The following is a 22,409-nucleotide window of genomic DNA, read 5'->3' on the forward strand; positions in this document are numbered from 1 at the left end:
GGTGCAATGAAGTTTCTATTTTTATGATGGGTTTATAGAAAAGATAGAGGGATTGGGTGTCGACTCTTGGTGCGCATGGGGTCTTAATTTTGGGGCTGTGGGATCAAGCCCCTCCTAGAGCACCATGTTCGGTGCAGAGTCTGCTTGAGACTCTCCCTCTTCCTCCCCTCCACGCTGCTGTCTCTCTCTCTCTCTCTCTAAAATAAATAAATAAGTCTTTAGATTAAAAAAAAAAAGAAAAGATACAGAGGATAGGAAGATAAGAACAAAGGAGAAGGTAAGCATGTTCATTGGATATCAAGGGTGACATAGTCTTGCTTTGGATAGCATCCGATTTTCCGATTTCTGACCTTCAACATATAATAAGTTACTTTAAAAAGACTTTGCAGAAAAGAGATTCCATTAACTCTTTCTTTGGTAGTAATAAGATGAATTCCTCCGCCAATGTACAATCACAGTGAAAACCTCTTTGTATGTTTATGCCACTGTCATCTGAGTTGGAAATATGTATATATGTATATATGCACATATGTGTAAAAATAAATAATACATACATGTACACACGCATAGATATACACATCCATATTTAAGTATATCATATTTATTTAAGTCTGTATTTTAAATGATGGGAAAAGAACAGATTTTGCAAACTCTCACCTGTGGCCTTAAAGCTGTTGAAAACTAGCACACCTTTCATTAAAAGGAGACTGCAGGTCATTCCGTAGGCCTAAAAGGGTCTTGCCATATACGAAATCTGTTGCCTGTGCATGCCAGGGAAAGCTCTGCTTCCCTGCCTTTGCCTTGCTGGTTGACTGTAGACTCCCCGGGATCTGGGGAATCACTTGTTCCTTTTCTCCCAGCTTATAGCCTAGGTTTCAACTGTCTAGTGAAGCTGAGCAGGCACCACCCAGAGCCCTTTTTATTACTCCCTTTGCCCTGAGTTTCATGGTATGGGAGAGTTCACCTAACCCACAAATCATACTTTACAAATCATTGCTCAATATTTATGAATAAAAATATTCTTAAAGGTTAGCCACTGTTAGGACACTAAGTTGATTGAATTCCAATCGTAAACAAATGGATGTTTGGGTCCCCCCAGATAGTTCCAACAAATACAAAAATGTGATATTAATTAGCTTTCTTGGAATATTAAAAGTAATGATTGGATCCCTGACAAGTACCTAAGAGACACAGATTTAGGCATAACTAATTTTTTCCCATGTGTATTGTATTAAAAGATATGTTTGCATGGAAGGTCTATTTAGTACAGACGTGTGATTTGACCAATTCCCTCAGTACGACTGTACTTGACTTAAGCACTTTACTTCCTTTATTTCAACTCTCCTATTTCTCCAGAGAATTAGTGAAATAAGTACTTCGGTGGGGAAGGAACTGATACTACAACATTTTCATATAAAAGGAGCATTGAAAATGTTACTGATCATTCAAATTGACTCATCTGTCTCAAACATTCATTTCCTAAAAAATAATCCCTTGTAATAATTGAAAGCTTCTTGTTTCATTTCACCTGCTTTTCTTGCTCTGATTTTCAGCATTAGAAAGCAATAATAACCTTGGTACAGATAATTCCTGTGGATCATTATAACATGGCTAGCCCTAGCTGGCATTAATCCCTCAGTAATGCTGAATACTTCGATTCCGTTGAGTCAACAAAACCCACAATTACTGACCGTCACAAAGCAAAGTCTGATAATTCAGTGTTCAAATGTAAAACAAAATGCAGTTTTTATCAGTAATATGAAATACAAGTAAACAGATAAATATATTTTTCAAAAATAGGGGCTTGTTACAGAGACCTAAATAATTACTCAGATACCAGTTTTTTTAAAAAAATAAAGTATGCATTATTTATGTGTTTGTTTTCCTGCTGGTAACAATATTTATGTGAGAAACAAGAGGAAAAATTCACAGTGCAAACATAGCATGAATCTTTGATGGGGTTTAATCTGCATGACATTTGCTGCCTCTTCACAGGACCCATTATGGGTTTGAAAGACCAGTCATTAAGTTAGTTCATTTATGCTGGATGCTTTGCTTTTCATTCGAGTATGTTACCACAAAGTGCTGGGTAGTGCCTTGATTATGTTGTAGAGTTGCATACTTCAACATGAATGCATTAAAATGTTATCTGCCTCATACAGTAAAGCATAAACATTGGACAGAATTATGAAACACAATTATTATCTTTAAAATAAATGGCAAATTGAAAACAAAATAAACCCAAAGACTTATTAGGTACATTTCTGTACCTTTGTTAATGATTCTTCACTGTTGGCAATCAAACCTCAGCTTCTGTCTCTTTCTAGTCTGGAAAGAAACTGTTCATCCTCAACTTGATCAAAGACCCTTTTGGGGGCTTTTCCACCATAGTGAGTCTTTTTAATGGCTTCACTAGGTAATCATTTACTATTACTATAAAATTTAACTTCCTGGGGCATCTGGGTAGCTCAGTGGGTTAAGCATCTGCCTTCAGCCCAGGTCATGATCTCAGGGTCCTGGGATCAAGCCCCACATTGGGCTCTCTGCTCAGCAGGGAGCCTGCTTCTGCCTCTCTCTGCCTCTCTCTCTCTCTGCCTGCCTCTCTGCCTACTTTCTTATTGGTGCAGTCTTTTGTCTTTAGCCTTTTTCACTTAGCACTACTTAGTTCTCTCACTATCTTAGTTCCAGGTACCCAGGCTCTTACTTCCTCCTAAATAGGGTAGAAAATTGTTCTTTGGATTCACCGGGCTGCTGTCAATGGAAATTACAGATATGATGTTCTTCTCCCAGGCAACAGCACGGAACAATCACATTTTTCCCTTCAACTATACAAAGACTTACTAGTTTCATTTGCCTTTCTTTAAAAAAAAAAAAAAAAAAAAACCAAAAACCTACTCTGAGCTTCTTTTCTCCTTTCTTGGCAAATTGCTTAGTTGAGTACCTTTAAAATGAGATGTATATCATATCAATTCCATAGCCACTGTCATGCCCAAGATCTAATATGTTTTCTTCCTGTCTTAAAGAGGCCATTTATGCTAAGTTAACAATCTAAGTAATATATCGGAATGTAACTTTGAAAACCACATTGAAATTCTTCCAGAAAGCAAACAAAAAAGTATAAAATAATTTTAAGACAAATTCAGATGTTAGGGAAAATAATAACTATGTGTAATGAAACTTGTAGCTAAATTAAAACAGCTCCCCACAATAGATCTTGGTTGACAGAGCTCCTATTTGGGGAGGAGGTAGGAAAATCTGTGTTAAGAGCCAAGGAGATTTCTGAGACTGAAGAATCAAGAACCTGACCCATCTCTTGTGAGTTTCAGTGTTATTAGAATGTCTTCAGTAGACAGAGTTGATGCTAACTGAAGTCTGCTGGCAGGAAGAAATGTGCCAGCATTCCTAGGGAATGTGCCCAACTGGTACTTCAGTTTTAACACCAAGGTTTGCATGTTGAAACTACTTTTGGTCAAGCCAAAAAACTACTTGGGTCAAGTTTTAGTTGGAGTGACAGAATATTTGATCATGACCTAAGAAAAGTGCAGTAGGTACCAACAAAGACATCATCACTACAAGTGGACGGGTATCCTCTGGGCATCCAATGTGCAGTAGCTGTGTGATGTGGCTACTATTGTGCAGTTACACTAGTGGTCTCGTTGGACTTCCCGGTTTTCTTCACTTGGAATCGAGAAGTAAGACTGACCACTTCAGACTGAATAAACATGAAGAAACATACACAGTTCAAAGCAAGTATGGTTCCCAAAGGCAAATATAGGTCTTCAGCTAATGAAGTAATTAGTGGTATTATACACCTTTGTACTCTAAGCTCGATATAAAAAGTATCATCAGTAATGTAAGGTTGAAAATGTTAAGATACTCAGAATTTATTCTGAACTTCCAAAGAATTTCTCTTACATTATAACATCATGTTTGTTACATTAATTTTTTTTTTCTTTTTTTTTGGCCAAGAAATGAAATCTTGCCATTTGCGACGACATGGATGGAACTAGAGGGCATTAGGCTTAGCGAGATAAGTTAATCAGAGAAAGACAATTATCATATGATCTGCCTGATAGGAGGAAGTTGAGAGGCAAAGTGCGGGGGTTTGGGGCTAGGAAAAGAATAAATGAAACAAGATGGGATTGGGAGGGAGATAAACTATAAGAGACTCTGAATCTCACAAAACAAACTGAGGGTTGCTGGGGGGAGTTGGGTAGGGAGAGGGTAGTGGGGTTATGGACACTGGGGAAGGTATGTACTATGGTGAGTGCTGTGAAGTGTGTAAACCTGGCGATTCACAGACCTGTACCCCTGGGGCTAATAATACATTATATATTAATAAAAAATTTTTTTGAAAAACTTTTTTTTGCAGGGGTGCCTGGGTGGCTCCATTGGTTAAGCATCTGACTCTTGATTTTGGCTCAGGTCATGATGTCGGGGTTGTGAGATTTGCCCCGTAATGGGCTCCATGCTCAGTGCAGTCGGCTTGAGAGTCTTTCCCTTTCCTTTTGCTCCTCCCCCAGCTCAACTAACTAACTAAATAAATAAATAAAATCTTTAAAAAATCTATTTTTGCAAAGGTCTTATCTCTCTCTCCAACTTTTGTTTATTGAAGGGCATGGCTTTATCTTCATTCTTGCTTCACCTCCCATGGAATACAGCAAAGTGCTTTACCTAAAATAAGCGTTAAATTTAAGTGTTAAATTATGGAATGAAAGCATAAATTTGGAACACCCAGAATATTTCAGATACTGAAAGATACACACATTTTTAATGAGCCATATTTATTTTACTTGAGAAAATAATTTTTTTTTTTTACAACTAAAGTTGACAATCATGGCTATGGTGTTATGATGCACAGAGAATTGGTTTAAGGAGATGAGTTTCAGTGAAAAGAAGAATTAGCTCTCAGATGTGCAGCCAGAAATTCTAATTTGTATTTGGAACTTGCTGTTATGTATTTTTGGAAGGTCTTTTGATCTCAATTTTCTAATTTCTTTGTCAATTTTATTTGTCATTATATATTTTACATATTGTATTAAAGTGTGTTCCAGTGGTTTTATTCTCAAGATTTAATTTTTTTAAAGATTTTTAAAAATTTTTATTTATTTATTTGACACACAGACAGGCAGGCAGAGAGAAAAGGGGAAACAGGCTCCTCCCTGAGCAGAGAGCCGGATGTGGGGCTCCATCCCAGGACCCCCTGATGAGATCATCACCTGAGCTGAAGGCAGAGGCCCCACCCACTGAACCACCCAGGTGCCCTCAAGATTTAATTTTTAAAAGTTTGCATCCTATTCTCTTAAAAAGTTTGTATCTTGTTTGTAATGGTTGTTTATGTGTGAGTTTAGCTGGCCTATAGAACCCAGATATGTGCTCAGACATTATCCTAGATCTTTCTGTGAGGGTACTTTTGGATAAGATTAACATCTAAATTTCATAAAGTAGATTTCATAAAGTAGATTGCCCCCCTTAATGCAGCTGGGTCTCATCTAATCAGTTGAAGGCTTGAATAAAACAGAAGACTGACCTCCACAGGAAGAGGAAATTCTGCCAGCAGATGGCTTTCAGACTTGAATTGCAGCATCAGCTCTTCCTTGGTGTCTAGCCTGTTGGCTTATTCTTGCCGACTGCCACAATCATGTGAGCCAATTTCTTAAAGTAAATCCATCAATCAATCTATCTATCTATCTCCTATTGGTACAGTTTCTCTGGGGAACCTTAACTAACAGAAAGTTAATGAAAGAAAAAAGAACAGAAACCATGGTATAACAGGATTGTCATGTACAGTAGTTTCATTGCAGAAATGAATTATTTGGTATTCTCTTTGATTTTGAGAAAATGTAGAGAAAAGGAGAATGTATTCAGTGACGGATACAAGGAACAGAGGAAGACATTAGAATGTGATACTATCACTAATTATCCCCTTGTATCAATTTCTCTTTAAGTGATAAGATCCCCTTTCACATCTTCATTTATAGCCATGTGTGGTCTTGCGTCTAAACTCTGTCCAATGGTATATGCAATCGACTGGATGTTTATCGAGCTCCCAAATTCATATATTGAAATTCTATGCCCCAATGTGATGGCATTTAAAGATGGGGCCTTTTGGAAATGACTAGGTCATGAGGGTAGGGCTGTCTTTTGAAGCAAGGATGTAAGTTTCAGGGTCATTGGAATGGTATCAAATCTTAAATTTATGTTTAAAACAGACTAATTATAGATAGAGGAACAGAAGGTCAGTACACACATATACACTCAGTGATTGTGTCCTGATTATGTTATAGCCTGTCCTGATTATGTTAGCAAGCCTTTTCTCAACCACTCTCCTTGGGGTCATCAAAACCTCACAGGGTAGGGTCTAACAACTAAAATTCCTAGTGTTGAGGGGTCATGACGTTTGCATGTGATTTCCTTGAATGGAATGTCTAAACAATGGTTTACTACCGTGATGGAAACATCCTGGTCCCTGAATTATGAATCGAATATTATATCATATATGCCTGAGTGTAAGAAGTAACAAGGACCCAGAAGGAGTCTTTCCCAAGTCTGTGTTTTAGACTAATAGAAAAGGCTGTGAGGCAGCCTGAGGAGTTATGCACTCCTTAGGAGTGTGCTCAAGAAGGTAAATTCAACCACACAAAGGAATTTAGGCAACAAAATTCATAACCTTGAGATTATAACCCCAAATAAAAAATGGATCCAGCACTCATTTAAATGATTAAAATGTGGGAGAAAAGACAAATCTTCCATTAAAAAATCAAATAATTTAAGCAGATTCTGCCCTTTCAAGAAGGTGGAATAGAACTCTTTATCCCTCACGTGAGGACCACTTATTGGCTTAATTCTGAAGAATACAGGAAAAATAAGGAAGAATAACTTTATAGTGGAGAAATCTGGCAAATGCTGCATCAGCTGGGCCCCCCAAGTTAACCCTACCAGTATATACACTTGACATGACATGATAAGAATGACACTTCACCTCCGTGTTCTTTTTCTCCAAACTTATAATCTCAGTGAAATAATGAGAACAACAGCAGACAAAAAACCCAAAGTGTGTGACATTCTATACCATACTTGACCAATACTGCTCTACACGGTCAAGGTCATCAAAAACAAGGAAAGTCTGGGAAACTATCACAGCCAAGAGGAGTCTAAGGAGACAGGACCACTAAGTGCAATGCATCCTGCATGGGATCCTGAAACAGGTGAAGGCTATTCAGAAAAACTAGAGAAATTTTAATAGTCATGGTTTAATTAATAATAATGTATCAGTATTGGTTCATTAGTTGTGATAAATGTACACAGCTGTCTGAGATAACGGGAGAAACTGGGTGTGGGATATATGCCAACTCTCTGTGCTATTTTTGCAACGGTTCTAAAAATCTCAAACTATTCTAACATGAAAAGGAGTTTGTTTTTTAAAAAAAAGAAATTTAGAGATAAAACATATGCTTTTCTTCTTAAAGAATCAGTCTAAGCATATAGTTCACAGCAAAACTGACTACAATCCCGTTTCTTTCTTCTCTGATTCTCCAGGTCTCTGAAACTCCCTGGTGGACTCTCTCTCTCTCTCCCCATATCCCCACTGGTTCCTCATTTCATGTCTCCCTGGTCACCTTCTTGATTATATGCTTCTGTAAGCTCCATCTTCCTCAATACAAGAAGTTCCCCACCAGGCTTAGCCCCATGGAAATTTAGTTTGTCCTCTGTTGCTACTGTTTTTCTTGGAGAAGTTCGGTGGCCAGGCTCTTGTCCTCTGCACTCTTCCTCATCTTTGTTTCATTTCTGGCGGAGGGCTGGGGTGGATTGTGGACCTGTTGGTCATTCTCAGTCCCACTACGTGCACAGATGACAATAAATTAGCAAATTAAAGGGGGGGGGGAGAAAATGTCTTTATTTTGGAAATGTTATTGCTAAATTAGCATAGGAGGAAGTGACCAGCCCAACATAATATAGTTAGTGACCAGAAGATCCCGGACTATTCTCCTCCTCTTCATTTTTTCTGTTCTTCAAACACCGAATTCAAATTTTTGCCATGATTGAGGAGAATTGCAGGCTTTCATGTGGTGATTCTTCTTTCTTGTCAACCAAGAAACATGGAAAGAAATGAAACAGGAAATGAATACACTGGAAGGATGAAACTGACCGAATACTGTTATATTCCCTTTAACTTAAAGAATATCTAGAGATGTGCATCCAATAAGAAGGCTTGTGTCAGCAGCATGACAACCTGCTTGATGAACTACTGCCTTATGGTACTTATAGTCTCCAGAACTATGGGGCTTCTTAGCGCCAACCTTCAAGTAGATTTCTCATTAAATAACCTGCAACCATTGTTTTTATTTAAGCCTTTTAGGGCCTTAGGAAGCAAACATCTTGTTTTTTTTTTTTTTAAAGATTTTATTTATTCATTTGACACAGAGAGATCACAAGTAGGCAGAGAGGCAGGCAGAGAGAGAGAGAGGAGGAAGCAGGCTCCCCGCGGAGCAGAGAACCCGATGCGGGACTCGATCCCAGGACCCTGAGATCATGACCTGAGCCGAAGGCAGCGGCTTAACCCACTGAGCCACCCAGGCGCCCAGCAAACATCTTGTTTAATTACTTCTGTCTTTATCGCTTCATTCAGGTGGGTAGTCATTTGCTCACGTGCTCAGGCATCCATTCATCCATCTTCAAGGTGCCAGACACTGAGCTAGATGCTAGAAACACCAACATGAGGAGGCATCATCCCTAGAGTCAAGGTGTACACTGCCTACTAATTTAAGTGTTGATGAAGAAAACCTGACAGTGTTTCGTGTAAAATCTCTACAGTTCTAACTTAACTGTCCTCATGAAATATTGAACCCCATTTCATGACCTATTAGATAAAGACTCAAAGGGTGTCTATAGTAAATACGAGCGGAGAATTCTTAAAAACCACAAAATTCAAGAAAAGAAATTTAATTGTACATCGTTTCTTCTCTCTTTTTAAGTGTAAATATGTATACACACACATGCAAGCATAACACTTTCCATGTCAATCAATAAAAATTCAGTCTCAGAAAGACGCTGAAACATTATCCTACCAATAATTATTTTAAATATTTATAATTAAAATTGTATAAATGTATCAAGTCCTCTGTTCCCCTGTGCCTCTGTGACTTGGGTTATCCAGTGATGATTTCAGTATCTGTATGTCCTTTGTGCACCTGTGGGTGCCAGAGCTATCTCAAGTGTTAAATCCAACCCAGACAATTTAGCTTCCCTTTACAATAGAAATCAAGAAATATTTTCTCATCAGTTATGCATAAGGGAATGTATTGAATATATAGCCCAGGTTATTGTAGATGGAGTTATTAAAGAATGAAGTTCTTTTACGGACTTAGACAAGAAAGCATAACTACAATGCTTTAGCACCTAGTGGCAAGACTCAGGACATTTGTTTTTTTTGTTCACTACATCCTGACACTTACCTATAAAGTTCAGTGTCATTGCATAAATTATGAATACTAGCTCTGTTTGGCACAGTCCCTGAGAATAAAGAATGTTATTGTCCTACCAAAGAAGAAAGACTTCAGGATTATATTACATCATTCCCGCAGCTAATCAGTCTGTTCCCATGCCACACTCTGTCCGTGGTTGCCTTTGAAAATTACAATTTCTTGCATAGTCTTCGGTGCCATTCCTGGTATTCAGTCAAGGTATAATGAAAACATTGTCAGTTGCTGCTCAAAGGCAGAGGCAGAAAAAATGGCTGCAGAAACGTTCCAAACCAGCTAACTGCCTGAGTTCTAGGAGACATTCTGGGAGAAATTCTTCACGAGAATAAAAATAGCAATAGTGAAAGTACATTTCCTTTGCCTGCATCATCTTATTTAAACCTCACAAAACCCCTCTGAAGCAAGTGTAATCACTATTCGCATTTTACAGGTGAGGATATTGAAGGTCTGAGAGATAATTTGCTGAAGTTCATACGTCTTATAAATGGTGGAATTGAAATTAAAATGGAGAGCATGCTGTCCTTGTAACCATTAGTTTTTAAGGAATTTGTATTTCAAAAAAGAATGACTTAAGCTCTTTTTTAAACAGCTACTGTTTAGTTTTGGAACAAGATCTAGATTGGTCATACTTCGAAGGAGAGTTACAAGTAAGTTACAAGTTACAAGTAACAACTCATTGAAATGTGCCCCCAGTTTTGTTTTCATTTCTGCCATTGATCAGGATGTTAGAAATGTGTATGTGTCTAGACACACACATACACGTGTCATTTCACGTATCAGGCTCCTATCTTAACATTTTAAGTTTCACGTTGTGATTCTTGTGTCAGCTGAGCTTTCTTGTTTTCCTGATTTTGTTCATGATCTTCTCCTTATTTGGAATATTCTTTCTCCCATGTCTACCTAGCTAACTCCTTCTGAAACCTCCAGCTTTGATCAGTTACCTCACCTAATCCTCATAAGCAGTATTTTAACATTTTACCACTCTCTACTGAACCCTCACTTTATATTTAGCTACCTATTGCTGCTCTAGCAAACCATAAACCCAGTGACTTAAAACAACAGGAACACATTATCTTGCAGTTGTAGGAGTCCAAAGTCTGAAATGAGTACTGCTGGGCTAAAAGCAAAGTGTCAGTAGGGCTGCATTTTTTTCTGGAGGCTCTAGGGGAAGATATATTTGTTACCTTCCCCAACTTCTGGAGACCAGCTACATTCTTTGGCTTGTAGTCCCTTTCATCTTTAAAACTAAGAATATAGCATCTTGAAATCTCTCTGTGATTCTGACCCTCCTGCCTTCCTCTTTTACTTATAAGGATGCTTGTGACTACACTGAGCTCACCTAGGTCATCTAGGATAATCCTCTCTATCTTAAGGTCAGCTGATTAGCAACCTTAATTCTATATGCCACCTTAATTCTTCCTTGCCATGTAAAATAGGTTTGGGGGATTAGGGCATGGACATTTTTTTACACAAAGAGATATCTGTAGTCCCACGTTCATAGAAGCATTATTCACAATAGCCAAGGTATGGAAGCAACCTAAGTGTCCGTAATACACACACACACACAAACATAGACACAGACACACACACACACAGAGAAGAATATTATTCAACCTTAACTAAGAAGAAATCCTGTCATTTGTGACAACATGGATAAAACTGGAGGACGTTATGCTAAGTAAAACAAACCAGAAAATGAAAGATAAATACTGCATACTATCTCTTATATGTAGAATATATATTTTTCATATACCAGAAAATGAAAGATAAATACTGCATACTATCTCTTATATGTAGAATATATATTTTTTAAAAAAGAAGACAGATGTATAGATATAGAGAGTCGAAAAACGGTTGCCAGGGTCTAGGGAGTGAGGAAATCGACTATTTTTTGTTTGTTTTTGGTTTTGTTTTTTAAGAAAGGGAGAGTGGGAGGGTCTGCAAAAGGTAGAGAGAATCTTAAGCAGTCTCCATGCCCAGTGGAGAACCCAATGTCCGGCTCCATCTCACAGCCTTGAGATCATGATTTAGTGGAAATCAAGACTCAGATGCTTAACCAACTGAGCCAGCGAAGCGCCCCAGGGGTGGGGAAATAAGGAGAGGCTGATGAAAGGACGCAAACTTCCAGTTATAAAATGAGTAGGAAAAATACAGTCTGAGGATCCAATGTATAACATGGGGACCAGAGTTAGTAACATTATATTGTGTAATTGAAATTGGCTAAGAGAGTGGGATTTAAATGTTCTACCCTAATAAATAAATAAATAAGGCAGATATGTGAGGTGACAGATGTGTTAATTAACTCAGTGAAGGTAATCCTTTCACCACAGGTAGTGAGAGGATATATATAAAAATATATATTTGTATATATAATTATCACATTGTATACTTTAAACATCTTGCAATTGTATTAGTCATTTATACCTTGATAAAGCTGGGGAAAAAAGAAAGAAAAGAATCCTCCCTTGATTCTATGGCCTTCTCCAGTGACGATTCTGTTGTGCCCTTCTTGAAAGACAGCTACTATATAGGCTTCAATTAGTTCTATAGAGTCTATTTTAGGTGTGTCAGTTTTGTTCCATCAAAATGTTTATGTTTCTCAACACCAATATCATAGTTTATTTATTACTATTATAGCTTTAGAGTAAGTCCTGAAGTCGGGTAATGTAAATCCTCAAATTTTCCTTTTCTGTGTAAAATGCTTTGGCATTTATTTTTTCAAAGATTTTATTTATTTATTTATTTATTTATTTATTTATTTATTTATTTTGACAGAGACAGAAATCACAAGGAGGCAGAGAGGCAGGCAGAGAGAGAAGGAAGCAGGCTCCCCGCTGAGCAGAGAGCCCCATGTGGGGCTCGATCCCAGGACCCTGGGATCATGACCTGAGCCAAAAGCCGAGGCTTTAACCCACTGAGCCACCCAGGCACCTCTGCTTTGGCATTTTATGGGCCCAGCACGCTTCCGCTGCGCAGCTCTGCTTGCTTTGGCATTTTAAAGAGCTATGGATTTTGGCATAGAAAAAGAACACACTAAACCTGAGAATGTGGTGTACTGAAATAATAAAAATAAGAGCAGATAATAACGAATAGAAAACTAGATACAAAAGTGAAGAATAACAAATCAGGAGTTGGTTCTTCAAAAAGACCAATAAAATTGATAAGCCTTTGAAGTCCTTGATCAAGAAAAGACGAGAAAAGAAATAAAAGCAATATTAGGAACAAAAATGGGGACCATTTAGATACAACATAAGCTATAAGAGTACTAGAGAATATTAATAAGCTTATGGAAAAAATTGAAAAGTTATTTGAATTAGATAGTTTCTTAGATAAAAATATAACTTACTGAAACTAATTTAAAAAGAAATAAAAAACTTGAATGGTTTAATAAATATCAAAGAAATGAAATTATGCCCACAAATAAATTTAGGTAATTTTAAAACTGAATTCTTCCAAACATTCAAAGAATTTCATAGTAAAATTTTAGCACATAAATAAAAATGAAAAAAATCATAAAGGACAAAAAGGTATATTTTGATAAGAGGAACAATAGATTAAGAAGATACTGAACTGAAAAGGATACATACCAAACAACAAATACACTTAAAATATGGAAAGCAAAAGCAACAGTGGTTTGAAATAGTTAAATCACCAACAGTAATTAGAGATTTTACTATACTTACCTCAGAAATAGAAAATAAAGCACAAAAAAATAAGCAAAATGTAAACGATCTGATTAATATGGGCAAACATCTAAAACCAATTGATATATGAAGACCGACCCGTCTATCGTTAGGGTCCTGGATAGTGCATTCAGACAAAATAAAATGAATGTATAAAGATCAAATGGAAAAGTTGAAACTGCTATTGATTGCAGATGATACACTCATCAATAGAGAAAATCTAATAGCATCAACAGATAAAATATTGGAACTGATAATTAGGTAATGTAAAAGCAAATAAGGTGTATCCACAAAAGATTTATAAAGTATCCAGGAGTTGATAAGATACAGAATCCAGGACCCTAACGATAGCCGGGTCGGTCTTCATATATCAATTGGTTTTAGATGTTTGCCCATATTAATCGGATCGTTTACATTTTGCTTTTTTTTGTGTGTGCTTTATTTTCTATTTCTGAGGTAAGTATAGTAAAATCTCTAATTACTGTTGGTGATTTAACTATTTCAAACCACTGTTGCTTGGGGTGCCTCCGTAGTTCAGTGGGTTAAGCAACCAGCTCTTGATTTGGCTCAGGTTATGATCGCAGAGTCATGAAAGCCCCCTGGGAGCTCGCACTGGGTGTGGAGCCAGCTTAAGATTCTCTCTCTCCTCTTCCTCTGCCCCTCCCCTCCAACCCTCCCCTCTCCCCCGCCCCGAGCCACTTGCTTGTGCACTCTCTCTCTTAAAAAAAAAAAAAATGTGCAAGATCTTTATGGAGAATATTTTATTTTATTTTATTTTTAAAGATTTTATTTATTTTTTTGACAGAGAGAGAGATGACAAGCAGGCAGAGAGGCAGGCAGAGAGAGAGGAGGAAGCAGGCTCCATGCTGAGCAGAGAGCCCGATGCGGGGCTCGATCCTAGGACCCTGAGATCATGACCTGAGCCGAAGGCAGCTGCTTAACCCACTGAGCCACCCAGGCGCCCCTATGGAGAATATTTTAAAACTATTTAAAGATACCAAAGAAGATAGTGCTTAATAGTAGAATACATCATATTCATCTAGGAGGAGATACAAGATTTTAAAGATGCTAGCTGCCTTTAAATTAGGTATGTACTCAATGTATTTTTTTTTAATCACACGTTTTCTCACTTCATGTAAAATTTTCATATGTATTTTTAATTATCTGAGGAGTTGTAAAGAGCTTTTGACCAATTGAGTCAAAAATTATGTGGAAAGATAAAGGTACACAAAAAGATAAATTTATAAAAAAAGAAAAGACAGATGCTTTACCATACATGAGCAATCAGTAATAAAAATGAGGTCTGTCACAGGAACATACATTATATCAATGAAAGAGAAAGGAAACTCAGCACATCTCCCTTATGAATGGGAAATTGGCATGATAAGGTTGATATCTCAGAAATATGGTGAAGGGGATGGATTATTAGTAGGTAGTATTAAGGATCTAAAGTCTTAGTAGGGGGAGAAAAATAAATTTGGATTCCTAACTCATACTTTATAAAAAAATAAAGTTTGAAAGGACTGAGGACCTAAAAATTGAGAGATAATGCTCTAAAGCTTATAAAGAAAATATAGAAAGATATCTTTGGCTTGGAATATCTTATTCAACAAGATAAAAAGGGAAAAATATGAATTTGCCAATAGCACAATTAGAGTTTCTGTTACACAAAATTGAGATAAGTGGCTGGGGACAATGGCAATGTCTAACAATGACAAGGGGTTACTACCTAGATTATGTAAGAAATTGCTGCAAACCAATGAGAAAGAGAACACACAATAGAAAAATGGGGAAAGGATAGGAATTAGCAAGTCACCAAAGAGGAAACCCCAGTGGTTAACATGCGTAAGAAGAGATGTTAATGTCAGTAGTAATTAGATAAATAAGAATTACAATTTAAAACTTCCTAATTTATATACATCAGATTGGCAAAAAGTAGCAGGTTGTATGGTAACAGATGCTGGAAAAAGAATAGAGATTCTAAATGCTCTCCAAGGAAGTACATACCAGTGTAGCCTTTTGAAAAAGCAATCTAGCAGCATGGAGGGGAAATTTGATCTGTGTATATTATTTGAGCCAAAATGTATATGTCTATGTGCTTATAGAAGTCTATTAGGGATAATGTACTAGAATACTGAACCCATCCTACTTGTGGTAGCAATAACCAAGAGTCTGTTACTAGGAAATAGATAAAGGTTACATTGAAAGCATTACATTGAAAGGTTACATTAGAACACGCAAGGTTTCTGACTTAGATATACATACAGCAACATGGATACACCTGAAAACTCAGTGCTAAGTAAAAAAAGAAACTATTTAAGCAATGCCACACTTCCATTTATATTAAATGGATTAAAATGCATAGGGACACAAAATAATATGATGACTTATATTTGTCAGCTCAGACTGCCCAAAAATACCACAGTCTAGATGGCTTAAACAACAGAAATGTATTTTCTTACAGTTTTTGAGTTGGTAGTAGCATGGTTGGGTTCTGATGTGAGCCTTCTTTCTGACTGCACATGGCGCCTTCTTACATGGGAGAGAGACAGAGACAGAGACAGAGATCCTTCCTTTTATAAGACGATGGTCTTACTGGGTTAGGGCCCCAAACTATGACCTCATTCACCAGTAAGTACCTCCTAAAGACCCTATCTCTAAGTACATTGGGGTTTAGGGCTTCAACATGTGAATTTTGGAGGGACACAATTCAGTCCATGGCATTTTACTCAAGCTTCCCAAACCAGATTCATGTCCTTATTACAGAAAAAATACATTTATTCCATCCCAATAGCCCCCCAAATCTTAACCCATTCTGGCATCAACTCTAAAGTCTAAAGTCTGAAGTCATATCTAAATATCATCTAAGTAAGATATTGTGAAAGTTGAGGTATGACTCATCCTGAGGCAGAATTCCTCTCCAGTTATGAACGGTGAAATCAGACATGTTATGTGCTTCCAAAATACAACGGTAGACAGGCATAGGATAGATAGTCCCATTCCAAAAGGAAGAAATGAAACAGGAGGAAGGGATGACAGATTCTAAGCAAGCCAAAACCTGCCAAGGCAACTATTGAACTCATTTGGTTCAATATTTTATAAGAACTCCAAACCCTAAGGCACTGGGCAGGGTCCTATTGGCCCCCTGAAACTGGAAAGATGGTCCCACTCTTTGAATGGTGGCAGAAACAACTTTGCCCCTTGGCCTGTTGGGGGGAGTGACAGTGGTATAATTCAGTACTTAGCAATGATTTTTTTTTTTTTTTTTGGTAGAGATACATACAATTCTGACATAGTAAACAAAATAGAGTGGGTACCTCTAGGAAAGGAAGAAAATGGGAATGTGAGTAGGGAATGAAGAGAAATAAATGCTAAACAAGAATGAGATCTTGCATGAAGCTGTGACCATAGCGTGTGATCAACAGAGAAGTAGGATTACCTCACTAACTGCTCTTGAGGTCCAAAGAGAAAAAAATGAATCTAGCTTCCCTTTCTTTAACCTTGTGCCTGAATAATTAGTTACAGCTCATAACAATTCTCCTTGTATGACCTTCTGCCGTGGAAATTGAGAAAACAATTCCCATGATATGTTGATGCCTTGGCTAAATTTTGACTTTTCCAGATGAGCCTTAAGAAACAAGTATAGGTTTAAAAATAAAAAACAAAACCCATAAATGTTCATTAGCCCAAAAGGAAAAAGAGGCAGAGGGGAGATTCTGCCTACAGCTGAACTCATTTGGTTATTTAGTAGGAAGTGGGAAAGGCAGTGAGGAGAATAGGGTTTCCATTTGGTGACTGGTTCTCAGGGTTCACTTTGCTCTGCATTGTCTTGCGGGAGGCATGTTTAGGTTCTAGTTTGACGCTCAGGCAGGGATGTCTCTCCTGCCTCAGAGTACTGAACTTTGGAATGTCCTTGAGTACCTTACTGAGCACTTGGCTAGGACTGACTGACCAGAGCAGTTTTCCAAGAAACCTTGGTTCTGCCTGGAATTATGACAGGAGCAGCATCTGACGGAGTGTAGGTAACCTCTAGAATGTCAAAAATGAATTAATACTCTATTTTCATAATAAAACACCATTTTAGTTGAATTCCAGGCTAGCCTCTAGAGCATATACATTTTTCTAAAAACAGAGAAGGATATCTGTGCCTCTCTTGGCTCCCGGCACACTAACAACTTTTAGTACTTTTTTCCAAATGTAAGGTTCTAATCTTTTATTAATGCTCAGCTCACCATATTTAGGGAGTCAGTCTTTTCTATGACTCTCCTTCAATTTGAACTTCTCTGCTTTGTTTGGTCTGAGGAAGAAGTATCTTTGTTTCTCATTCTGAAATTAAGACATACTGATTTATTTCTGTGGTTCATGGGGGACTGGATGTTTATTTCTTTCTTAATTGCATACACTGTTTGTAAACTTCTAACAAGAAGCAAAAGGAAGATGCATTAAACAATAAACTTAATGGCATAATATCATTTAGCAACCTACTTATTTGTGTTTGGGGGCATACAAACAAATGTAAACATTATTTGCTAAGAAATAAATAGTGGGTACAGAAAAAAATAAATTTCTGGAATAGGTTCAGGACAAGCCACCTTTTTTTTTTTTACCCCCACCCCCCAACCCCATGACACTCAGTTATGTTTTTCTTTGCAGGGAATTATGTGCCAGGATTTTAGATCTGTGATCTAACTCTTTAATCTCCGTCCTTCTGAAAAGGAGTTAGAAAATTATGTGGCAACCAAACCAAAGTTGGGGATACAACTCAAATTTCCAATTTTCTTGGATTTTAGAATTATGGCAAATTCAGAAAATAGAAAATGGACACAGTAGAACCTGTTTTCAGTAAGAATCTGAAAAGTTTGATTTGGGGGCAGGTGGAGTTTCAGCTGTCCATGGACTCTTTGAAGTGTCCCTGGCATTAAGCTAGAGCAATTGGCCATCAGGACAGAGTGTGGAGTAGAAGTTCTATTTTGGGAGCCATTGGTGTGGTTTATTGAGCTATTATTATGTGTCCAGTATTGCACATATGTTAATTCATTTTACAGATAGGGAACTCTGGCACAGAAAGATTGAATAAACTGCTTGAGGTCCCAGAGCTACTAAAAGGCAAACTGGGATTCAAACCCAAATAGTTATTGAGGAACTTTGTAGTTATCAATGAACTTATGGGGGGAAAAAAAGTCCTAGAGGGACAGAATTTATAGAATTAAAATCTATAGAATTAAAGTGACTGTTCTTTAGAGCCTACGAGCCTATATTTTCTATTTTGCTTGGTATTTACAATGGAAGGTGTTTCTTAAGCTTTGTGCCATGCTATGACATAGTTTGAGATGATGAGGTATTTTATTGATCTACTAAAAGGACAAATCAAAGGATGAATACCCAATTTTTGTAGCAACATGGACGGGACTGGAAGAGATTATGTTGAGTGAAATAAGTCAAGCAGAGAGAGTCAATTATCATATAGTTTCATTTATTTGTGGAGCATAACAAATAGCATGGAGGACAAGGGGAGATGGAGAGGAGAAGGGAGTTGAGGGAAATTGGAAGGGGAGGTGAACCATGAGAGACTATGGACTCTGAAAAACAATCTGAGGGTTTTGAAGGGGCGGGGGGGTGGGAGGTCGGGGTACCAGGTGGTGGGTATTAGAGAGGGCACGGATTGCATGGAGCACTGGGTGTGGTGCAAAAACAATGAATACCGTTACGCTGAAAAGAAATTAAAAAAAGAAATAAGAAAAAAAAAGAAGTAGAAGGGTTTGGGGTATCTGAGTGGCTCACTTGGTTAAATTTCTGCCTCTTGATCTCAGCTTACATCTTGATTTCAGGGTCGTGAATTCAAGTCCCATGGTGGGCTCCCCGCCCCTTAAAATTTTTTTGAACACATAGAACCTGGCTTAAGAGTCCTAACTCCAGACGAGATCTGTCTTTCTAATAGCAGCATAAGGGCTCCACTATGAACTCCATATCGTAGTAGGTAATTCTGACATACATCATCCAAGAAATTGCCTAAATCAGATTGCTGGGATGAAGAAAGTAATTCTGCAACATCAGTACTAATGCTTTGTCCATGCTGTCGACAGTCTTTATAAGGTGGTGTTGGTGAAAATTTCACCTCCAACTATTGCATGAGTTTGTCAGCTTTGCTAGATTTAGGTGAATTAGTATTGGGGCCGTACCAGCCCTTTGAATGTGCCTTGGAGAAATGGATCCTTCCACTGTGACAGATCAACAGATGTAACTTTTCCCATTTATAAACTTTTGGTGGAAATATTCTAAATACCTTGGAGCCTCATATCACAGTTCTACCTCTGTATTAAAGTCCTCCTTTGGCCCGCACTAGGGATAGGAAGCAAACCTCTTTGTTCCTCAGACTTTTGTTATTGTGGTTGTTTTTAGTTGCATCTTTATTGGCACCCACACCAATGTATTACCAGGACAGGTTGTACAATGTCAGTGAGAAACTGATAAGGACCTATATTGGACCAATAAATTGTCAAAAGCACTACAGTCCCTATTCAGCATTCTCCATGCTACTTGTTTTCAGAGGAGGTCTCTCTCAATATATCAATCCGAGGAAGTAGACTGGGGAATATTGGGCATTTCCATTCTTGGTTAAATAGACTAAAGATCTATTTGGGTACTAAGTCTGCTTCAACTTAGGAGGAGTTGTTACCAATTGCTTTTCAATGGATTTTTAAAGTTCTTTTGCTGGCCATTATTACCTTCTGTTTACAGAAGTCTTAATCATTTTTTTCCCCCAAGGATTTGAGAATGGATAGGTGTTCCTAATAACATTTCTTAATTAAATAACACTTAGAGTAAAAATCTAGATTAAATCACCAACACATAGAGTACTAGAAATGGAGACCATCAAGATAATAGCAGAAATCAAAAGGCCTCTGGCCTACTTAGTGGTACTAAAACAAATCTAGCTTAGTGGTTTTCATTGGATTCAGTTCTTCAGCTCTATGGTTTCTTTTTTTTTTTTTTTAGCTCTATGGTTTCTAATATTTCTTTTTTTATTTCAAGAGTCTGGTAACAAATATCTTAATAGAAGAAAATATAATTTTTCTCTTAAAGGAACTTTAGGCTTCACAGAAAACTGTGTACCTTGGGAATCTCTATTAGCAGTTATGGATAGCACAGGAATGTGGTTTAAACAACAGCAGCAATATATTTTTCAAAAGATTGTATTTATTTATTTCACAGAGATCACAAGTAGGCGGAGAGAGAGAGAGAGAGAGGGGAGGAAGCAGCCTCCCTGCTGAGCAGAGAGCCTGATGCAGGACTCAATCCCAGGACCCTGGGATCATGGCCTGATCTGAAGGCAGAGGCTTTAACCCACTGAGACACCCAGGTTCCCCAGCAATAATATTTTTAATATCCTAGATTGTCTTTCCAGAGAAGTATACCTTTCCCCACGTTCTCCACTTTGTTATCAATTCTACTCTTCATCCCGATTTGTGGTGGTGATATTTTCCCTCTGTTCCATTTAATTTAATTTTAAATTCGTGAGTTAAAAAAAGAAGAAAAATAATAAGATGCTCATTATTACTAATATGGACTTAGCGCTAGGGTGGGTGAGATGGTTGAAACATGTCATCTAATTGGAGAGAAGAGATGTACCTGTCCGGGTTGGTCATGGTGGGCTGTCATGGTGGATCAGAGTATTCTGTCTCAAAAATGATAGAAATTTATTTCTTCCTCAGGTAACTATTTATTGTTGGCTGTTCTGGGACGGTGGAAGGCCTCTACTCCATGCAATCATTCAGGAAACCAAGCTGACGGAAGCTCTGCAATCTCGAACCAGTTGTTCTGTTCATCCTTGACACCTTCATCCTTTGGGAAGGGGGGAGAGCATCGAAGGGCTCAGGAGGTTGTGCCAGTCTAGCCCTTTTTATCATTTTACCATTTCCACCCTTTTTCCGTTGGAAAGGATGTAGTCATTTAGCCACATAACTGCGAATGAATCTAGGAATCATGGAGGAAAGGGTGAATGGATTTTAATGGACAATTAGCAGTCTCCGACATGAGATTTGGGAGAGGCCAACAGTGCTAAAACAATAATTTTTAAAACTGTATTTAGAAGTTGAGAGAAGGTAGAAATCAGTGTGGAACAAAATCTTCGGGAAGACATGGGACGTGATGGAACAAAAAAACTGGATAAATGAAGAAAAAAGGTGAGAAAAGGGGGAGGGGGCGCCTTTCCTTCATTTTTCCAGTCTTCCTCCTTTTTAGCGAGAATGTCTCCTTTCCATTACAATGTCTTTAATGATAATGTCATAAATTCTGTGACTGTGTCTCTTTTTAGTAACACTTTGGTCATCTCACTCAGACTTTTCCTAATTTCCTCCTTTTTGTTTTTCTTCTGCACAGATTACTACACAGGTGTGTGCATACACACACACACACACACACACACACACTCATTTACCTGGCAAAACTTGCCTTTGTTTTGTGCACTCCTCTGATCTCTGCTCCACGATCTATTGCCTAATGATTAAAACAACTTCCATTTCTTTACATGCCAGGTGGGCACTGTATTTGGGACTGTGGGTACAAAGGTAAAGAAAACAGAGTTCTTGCCCTTGAGAAACATGTGGCAGCAAAGCTAATCAACTAATTCTTGAACATCATCTGATCTGATCCTTGCTCTAATTTGTATGTCTGGTGTACTAGATATTATTATGCTCATTTTGTTGATAAGGAATTTGGAAACCATAGTTTAACTGACTTCCCCGAATTTAGGCATCTATACAGATAGTGATATAACTTTTTCACCCAACTGGATCCTACTCTACTACTGTTCCAGATTACTCAACTTCCTCCTATGTTCTCTCTCTTACTTCCTTGCTCCTTTCTATCTATAATATATCCAGTAATTAAAATGATATATTTCATACACTCAGCCCTTTATTTCTATAAATTCACTCCATCCTTACATTTTCTTATACTCTCAGCTAAAATATTTCTACTTCAATTTTTAATTAAACAAAAGGATGGCATAAAACTGATCTCCAGTGCTATGGCATTGAGTTATTTAATATTGAAATATTTAATATTAATATTTAAAACAATAAGCATATTTTAAAAGTAAAATGTGAAGTGGTAACTTCTGAAATGGAATCAATATTTAAGAGCTTTGTGGGAAACTTAGGAATTGGGAATTTAGTAGGGAAATGTACTGTACTCCTGCCAAAATTATGAAGTAGTGAAACGGACTCACTTATGTCCCCCTCAG

General features: G+C 37.6%; 1 protein-coding gene across 1 annotated transcript in view; it reads left to right on the forward strand.

Moving 5' to 3' along the window:
- Positions 1 to 21,302, forward strand: part of LOC116575900 (serine/arginine repetitive matrix protein 1-like) — a 287,791-nt gene extending 266,489 nt beyond the window's left edge. The window contains exon 6 of the mRNA XM_032317538.1: positions 20,878 to 21,302. Within this exon, the coding sequence (XP_032173429.1) occupies positions 20,878 to 21,059 (182 nt within the window). The 3' untranslated portion in view covers positions 21,060 to 21,302. The remainder of the gene's footprint in view (positions 1 to 20,877) is intronic.
- The last annotated feature ends 1,107 nt before the right edge of the window (positions 21,303 to 22,409 follow it).

This window comes from Mustela erminea, chromosome 17 (assembly GCF_009829155.1).
Source record: "Mustela erminea isolate mMusErm1 chromosome 17, mMusErm1.Pri, whole genome shotgun sequence".
NCBI classification, from domain to species: Eukaryota; Metazoa; Chordata; class Mammalia; order Carnivora; family Mustelidae; genus Mustela; species Mustela erminea.